This window comes from Poecilia latipinna, unplaced genomic scaffold (assembly GCF_001443285.1).
Source record: "Poecilia latipinna isolate Pla-1442-1.1 unplaced genomic scaffold, P_latipinna-1.0 Scaffold534, whole genome shotgun sequence".
Taxonomy (NCBI): domain Eukaryota; kingdom Metazoa; phylum Chordata; class Actinopteri; order Cyprinodontiformes; family Poeciliidae; genus Poecilia; species Poecilia latipinna.
This window is the reverse complement of record NW_015113150.1, coordinates 171,323-178,876: the sequence shown is the minus strand read 5'-3', so window position 1 is coordinate 178,876 and position 7,554 is coordinate 171,323. Positions and strand designations below refer to the sequence as shown.

Below are 7,554 nucleotides of genomic sequence, written 5' to 3'. Positions count from 1 at the left end.
GAAGGGAAACATGATAACTGAATTTTCTAGTTAGACGGATTGATTTACATAGGTGACCTGAATGAGTCGAGGTAAAATTAGGACCAGATGTTCACTGGAAACCCAGGGAGGAGAAGGAGGAGGAGGAGGAGGAGGAGGGGCCTTCGCTCTGTGGGAGGAGCTTACACTCTCCTCTGCGCTCAGTTTTTATTCTAACAGGTAGTTTAAAACCTAAACTGGTGGAGATCGGCTGCAGCAAGGCGAGAGCTGCGGTTTTCCAGCTTAGAGCGGATCTTTGTGTGAGAGCATGCTGACCAGGAAGGGCTCTTCCGCGGGCACGGTGGACCGCGGCAGGGTGCGGGAGCGGCTGCAGGCTGCGCTGGCCGGGCTGCAGGAGCTGCGGCTGCTCCGGGACCGGCACGGAGACATGGTGAGCTGGGCTCTGCAGCTGGACCGGGAGGAGCCGGTCAGCGCGCTGCACGCTGACCCGGAGGAGGCTGAGGAGCAGCGGCTGGAGGCGACCCTGACCGCGCTGAAGCAACAGCTGGTAGGAAGTTCAGCTTCTGTCTGGAAAACGCTCAAATAAAGCGCTTTGTGTTTTAAATAATCTACTGGTCACTAAAAAAACAAGGGGAAAAATCCAGGGTTGTTTAATTGTCAGCTGATGCTCATGCGCACTCAGCCTGCAATCATTACCAGGACGACTGTTACGCTCTCAGCTGGGGGTCGGAAGCAGGATGGATGTCATAAATCAAGGTTCATTGCAGGCCCCCAGAGGACTTTTTAATTGTTGCTGCGTGCACGCGCGCTCAGTGCGCGAGGGCAAGCCTCAATCATTAACCACTAAATGCCAGGGAATAAAAACAAACGGATTTTTTCTTTCTTTTTTTCTGCTGTGAATGAGGGGAGAGTCTCATCCCTCAGAGGCCCCCTGAGCGCCGCAGACAGCTGGCTCTGTTTAGTTTTCCGTGACAAGCTTTTTCCACGCAGCCTGCTGGTAAAATCATCGAGGGGAAGTGCAGGGATTAATGTGCTATGCTTGACATCTAGGGTAGAACTGGGCAGATGCATCAAAGGATGTGTCACGGCGTGCACAGGCAACATAAGGTTCAAATTTGTGCAAACTGATTTCCCCCCATCTGCAGATTCAACTGATCCAACCTAATCTGCAGATTAAAAAAACATAAACAAGTAGTGTAAATTACAGGAAGTGAGCCAGAGATGGAGCTTTAAGCTCTGCAGTTACAGTTCCTAATCCCAACCCCCAAGCTTTTCCTCTGCTGGTAGTTTACACAATGGCCAGGCCTTCGCTGTGGGGGGGAATGAGTTACCCACCACTGCTTCTTCCAGGCTCCCCCATGTCCTGCTGGGGTTAATCATCAGCCACAGCTGAGGCGCTTTAGTTTCTCCACAGCGGTACATCAGAGCAGTGGTCCTCCAACTTTTCAGAACAAGTAACACCTCAGTCAGTTCCAGGTTTTCCTGGAAGCAGTGCTGACATTTTGAAATCCTATTACTACAGCGGGAGTTGGTACAGTTTGACTGATGAAGGAGGTGACGTTAAAAGTCGGTTAGTTTAAAGTTGGAAAATTAACAGAAAGTTCCCAAGAAGTTCCCTTAAAATCCAACATGGCATCCAAAAACTGTAATATAGTCACAATAAAAACAACTTATTTGCACTTTGGATGGTTTGTATCGTCACTCATTACATTTTTCACAAACCTGTAGCAACAGTGTTTGATTCTTTAAAAGTCAGAGAAATTATCTTCTTACCTAATGCTGGTTTATACCCGCAAACAAACTGTTACATAAATATACACCAAACTGTTGGATGTCAGGCTGTTAACTTTTATGTTATGAAAGTAAATTATAAACAAAATGCTAAAATTACACACCAATTTTTTTTTCCAAAAACTTTTTATTGTTTATTTTGGTTGTTAAGCTTATTTGGGATGTTTGGCTGTCATAAAATATTGCAATATCCAAGTTCTTAGTATGAAAAGTCCTAATATGTACCCAAATAGATCAGGTACAAAATGAACAAAAATAACCAAAGTTGGATTTTTATTGTAAAAATTCTTCAGAGAGCCATTAAATCCAGCTCTGGATATCAGAGCTTCTTCCTTCAAAGTAAAAATGTTTTTCCTCAAAGAAAATTGTTCTGTGTGTACTTTCATGTTTATACTTTGTACCATAGTAAGAAAACATGCAGTTTCAGTCATTGTTTACATGGCAAAAGCAATATTGATTTTAAAAAGGCAACATTTCACCTTCTTTTTCCTTTTTTAGTAAATGTATTATCAGGGATGGTGGGCATGAGTGAATGCCCCTGAAATGTCAGACCTTACCAAATATTGATATTGACATTGTGACTCACATATTGATATTGTGAGGATGGTTGTGGTTTGATATATTGTGTACTTCTGGGCTTCTTCTGCATAACTTACAACAGAAACTCTGTTTAGAAAAACATCCTTTTTTTACGTCCTGCTGTCTGTTTGCTGCATCATTCTGTCTTAGAGGCTTCTTTTAAACTGACAGCTTTGTGCATTTTTTGTTTGGCCATCGTTTTTCAGTCTCGTCTACGGAAGCAGGATGTTGGCCTGAAGACTCACCTGCAGCAGCTGGACCAGCAGATCAGTGAGTTGAAGTTGGATGTGAGCAAGGCCTCCACTGATCAGCTGGAGAGTGACAGCAGGCCCAGCTCAGGTGTGTAGGCAGGCAGCCATGTGTGGTTCATGTTTCAGAGTACAACCAGACAATTTCACATACAGATTGTCTGTATGTGACGGGCTGGTCCCAGTGAGGGGTGCGGTTTCAAAACTGATTTGTCATCTCTTTTTCATAAGTTTACAATAGAAAGGCATGGTGTTACCAAAATTTTCTCCAGCTGTATGGAGAAATTTAGCTATTGCTAATCCAGTCAGCTGATTGAGAGAGTTTTCCTTTATTAAACTATATCAGCTCTGCACCGATTATACTAAGCCAACACTGTTTGGGTCGCTGCCGGCTGTAAAGCAGCAGACTGCAGGCTAGCTGGATGAGCCGCTAACCCAACCATTAGCCTGCTAGCACCATCTTATCTTACTTCTGTTTTCCTACAGAGAGCAGAACAAACAATGTTCTGTGCAATAATAACTTGAAACCTACTTTATTTTGAAAGGGAGTTTATTCTATATCTTTGCTTAAGTCTGTCTATAAAAAATGTTAAATGTTTGCTAAATGCTCCAGATAACGTTACTCCACCTCTTATGATCAGTATCTTACAATATGTTTGTTGCTTTAAAAATAATGGCTTATTTTCTTCCATTTAAAGCAGAAATGTGTAACATGATCTAACTGATTTTGTTTAATCCACAAAAACATTCCAATTGCTGCTTGAAAAATATATAAATGATTACAGTTACAACAATATGATATCTATAGTATTTATTGATTATGATGCATCGGCTTAAGCAAAAATATAGAATGAAAGCCAGTGTAGTAGTTTGGTTTGGAATTAAGTGTTATGCTTTTGTAGCATAACACTGAGCGAATAACAAGTTGATATTAGCAGATTAATTAGCTTGGAGGCTAGCCTGCAGTCTGCTGCTTTACACTCTGCAGGTTGTTGCTAGGCAGCTGTAGCAGTGATGGATGTTGTGTCTTTCGTTTCCACACATGACTGTTTGTGCTTTTGCGACTGGACTCTCTGGCACTTTCTCATTGAAAAGTCTTTCAGCCACAGGAACGGTGTGATGTTGCTGCAGTTAGCCGGAGCATGCGTACTGACCTGGATTGATTCCTGCTCTCCCAGGTTTCTATGAGCTCAGCGACGGCGGCTCTTGCTCCCGGTCCAACTCCTGCACATCTGTTTACAGCGAGTGCCTGTCATCCTCCCAGACCAGCCTCATTCCCCTGAGCCCAACAGGCTGCCACGTTAGCCCCCCACCACAGGTTGATGTTTTCCACCGCCGCTCTGTTGATGAGAGCCCTGGCCAGCCCAACCCTCCACGGACCACAGGCCTCCATCTTGGCAGCAGCAGAATCCGAGCCAGCGCCATAGGCACAGATTATCAGACACGGCCGAGACCGGTGTCAACAGGTAATAACATCTTCATTTTATTTCAGACAGCCTCTGCTGTTGTAATGGCTTGTTTTTGCTCAGCAGCTCAACACATATTTTGCTGCCTAATAACATAGTTTCCATCAGTGGAGTCAAAAGTTGATGACTGTTTTTGTCTGCATCAGGAGATCTTGAAAGAATCATGGCTCAAGGATTGGGCTGCTTCAGGTCTGCAGATGCAAAGAAACTCCCAGTGTGTCCGAAACAGAAGATCTCCCCTGTGGATCCCAAATTCCAGCGTCATCTGGAGTCCTGTGGTGGCACTGAAATTTACCCATACCCCAGTCCTCTGCATGCTGTGGCTCTCCAGAGCCCAATCTTCTTCCAGGGGGGTGAAGACGGGAAATTGGTTTTCCAAGAGGGGCAAGGAGCCTCATCAAATTGCTATGACTCTCTCCAAATGGGTTACAAAAACAAGAGCCTGGGCTACATTGACAAGCTCCTCCAGCGCACCTTGAGCAAAAGCCAAATTAATGCAAGCGCAGAGACAATGGAGATACAAGACATCAATCAGAGGAAGCCAGCTGAAAATATAAATGTGTCTTTTGAAGTGTCTCAAAAACATGAGTACAGTTTAATTCCTCCTCAAGCTAAAAACCAAAATCTTCCAGTGAACGGTGAGCAGAACAGGAACCATACTGTATCCTCCAACCAAGAGCTGAATGATAGGAAGAGCCACGAGTCACTGAGAGGCCCAGAAATTCAATGCAGGTATTCCTATCGTGCTGTCATGAAGGAGTACAGTTCAGATGAAGCTTCACACTCAACCCTAACGAAGAACGACAAACCCAAAACAGAAAGCGCAGGCTTGCTAAGGAATCATTCTGATAAAAACTGTGGTGAGACAGAGATGAGGAAGAATCACTGGCAAAGACCGGTTGTTCCTCAAACGTCAAGCACAGAGAGTCCAGGCTTTGAGGTCCAGAGCAGTCATACAAACTCTCCTGAGTTTGTCCATGCCAAGTTTGTGCCTGCCTCCTCACAGAGGGTCAAGGTTAGACAAGCGGACCGCAAAACCAAGGCTGTGAAACTCAAACGAAAAAGTTCAGACAAGCCCCGAGCGTTGAGACAGCAACACAGCTTCTCATCCGGTGAAAGAACCAAAGAGGTCGGCTTTGGAGCCAGAGGGGAGCAGAGGAGATCAGGAAAGGGGAAAGTCAGTGAGAAAGGTAGCGCCTGGCAAACACACGAACACAGACAGCGGTCCAGCTCCGAGTCCAGTCTCTACGGTCCTGGAGTCAGAATCACCCAGAAGGGCCACCCTAAACCACATCCAGTCCCCGCTTCATCAAAGCTCAGCAAGAACCGTAGACCACAGTCCATGGAGTACGAGCATCCAGTTGAACAACGAAGAAGGAGACAGGCAACCGCCAAATGGCAATCTGATGTGGACATTTACCAGGCACCCTTTCTTCAGCACCAGAGGTCAAAGGAGAGCATGCAGATGGTCCGGAGTCTTAAGCCAGGTCAATGGATCGGACCTTCACACCCTTTCCACTTCTCCATGTCCTCCAACTCTTTCCTCCAAAGTCTTAATGCCAGGTATCCTCCAGCGCCCTTCCACATGACCAGCCTCTACCCACCCAGATGTGAGTCTGAGTACTCAGCCGAGTGCGCCTCATTGTTCCACTCCACCATCGCCGAAAGCAGCGAGGGTGAGATGAGCGACAACACCACCAACCGCTTCGGAGACAGCGAGTCCAGCCAGAGCTCCCAGTCCTTCTCCGACTCCGACAGCAGCCTGTCCCTGGATGAGGAGGAGCAGGTGGAGATAAACGAGGCGGCAGAGGGTGGGATGGTGTGGGCCGAAGCTGCGCTGGGGCCCACTGCAGCCGGGCAGCCCCTCCGACAGCTCCCACCGCGCCCCGAGCCTACGGCCTGCCGCATCAAAGCTTCCCGAGCCCTGAAGAAGAAGATCCGGCGATTTCAGCCAGCCTCCCTGAAGGTCATGACCCTGGTTTAGATAAAAGATGACCTGCGGCAAGAATGAAGACTCCTGGGAAAGCCCCTCTGTGTGGTGGGAACTGCTTTAAAAAATAGCTTAACCAGATCTAATGAAGTCTCTAGGACAATACCTTTAATCTGGACTGCATTCATCAAACACAAACAAGGAGATTGTATGAAAGCATATATAACACTATAATCACAATTAAACTTCCTGCTAAAGGACTTATGTTGCTACAAGTGTTCAAACACATTTCTATCTTTTGTATTTTCTTTTATCAAGTAACTGTTTTCTGTTCTGCTTTAATTTTCCTTACATATTGCAATTATTGTTGTTTGACTCATAAGAATAAACTGATATTTAATTAATGCTGGGCCGGTTTTCTCTGAGAATTATCATCCAAGTTTTTCTGTATGTTTACAAAGCTAACAAAAACATCAAGATGTCGCCTTGGCGCTAATGCCGCAGGTTTTCTTCATAAACATGACTAAAATGATCTCGTCTGGTTAACTCTGTCCCCTCTGGGTTTCTATTTATCTGCCATAATGGAAGCAATCTCCTGCTAATCTTCACAAACATCCTGCTGAGATTGACCAGTTTAGCATAGATAGCTCTCATGGCCCCCCGCCTTATCTGGCTTCCTGACTCAGCTCAGCCGTTCGTTTTAATAAACCGCAGCTTCAACAATCAGACCAGACAGTCGTGTTTAATTAGAGGGTGAAACTCATCAGGTTCCCTCATTTCCCTGCAGGCAAACATTTACAGAGAGTAAACTGAAAACACACCCACTCCTTAAGAGTTTCACAAACAGACATTAGCATGATGAGGGCTGAAGTTGGGCCAGCGAGCATATAGAGAGATGCTGAAATGAAAAAAATATTTGCAACATGAGAGAGTTTTCTGTTTTTGGTTTGGGTTTAAAGATAAACGGGAATGTGCAGCGTAAGAAGCGTTCACAGAGGGTGGCGGATGACTGACGCTGGAATCTGATTTGAACCTTATGATACATCTGAGCTGCGTTTCTTGATGGTTTGCCACCCAGGGTCCCACTGCGAAGGATTTTTTCTATCCTTTCACCAACATATGAGCAGTTGATGTCAGTTAATGTTTGCATTAGGAAATGCAAATATGTGTTATCATTGTTATAACACATGACTTTATGCAACAGTCATAATGTTGATTTTGGTAAGAGATATAAAACAGTTTTCTGCAGTCGTTCAAAGCAGTGATGTCCAAATGTTTTATCATGAGGGCACAAAAACTGCCAGCAAGACCAAAAAACAAACAAAAAAGTCAAAGCAAAACGACAAAATGTTGTGCTGTGAATTTGGTTTTTAGTTTAATTAAACACTTGTGCATATTAGGGCTGTCAACGGTAATACATGGGATTAATGTAAAGAGCATTAATATTACATAATGCAGATTAATCGTGTTACCTAATGTGACGTTCCTACTGAAACACAACCAGTTTACAGTTATTTCTATTTTGAGATTAATCTTAGAAATTTAGAAGAAAAACCATGGA

The 7,554-nt window shown here is 44.7% G+C and overlaps 1 protein-coding gene across 2 annotated transcripts; it reads left to right on the top strand.

Moving 5' to 3' along the window:
• The first annotated feature begins 201 nt into the window (after positions 1–201).
• dact2 (dishevelled-binding antagonist of beta-catenin 2) lies at positions 202–6,397 on the top strand. Of its 2 annotated transcripts, none has more exons than XM_015040969.1 (4): positions 202–526; positions 2,556–2,619; positions 3,776–4,063; positions 4,210–6,397. In XM_015040969.1, exons 1-4 carry the CDS (start codon positions 287–289, stop codon positions 6,045–6,047), a joined length of 2,430 nt encoding a protein of 809 aa, XP_014896455.1. In that variant the 5' UTR covers positions 202–286; the 3' UTR covers positions 6,048–6,397. The 2 variants fall into 2 exon arrangements, with proteins under 2 accessions (XP_014896455.1, XP_014896454.1); XM_015040968.1 differs by having other exon boundaries at positions 2,556–2,688.
• The last annotated feature ends 1,157 nt before the right edge of the window (positions 6,398–7,554 follow it).

What these genes read in the sequence shown, in the direction of transcription:
- dact2 (XM_015040968.1), top strand. Translation starts at nt 287, where the DNA reads ATGCTGACCAGGAAGGGCTCTTCCGCGGGCACGGTGGACCGCGGCAGG. An exon ending in TGACAGCAGGCCCAGCTCAG is followed by an intron (nt 2,689 to 3,775) that starts GTGTGTAGGCAG and finishes CTGCTCTCCCAG; the next exon opens with GTTTCTATGAGCTCAGCGAC. An exon ending in GCCGAGACCGGTGTCAACAG is followed by an intron (nt 4,064 to 4,209) that starts GTAATAACATCT and finishes TGTCTGCATCAG; the next exon opens with GAGATCTTGAAAGAATCATG.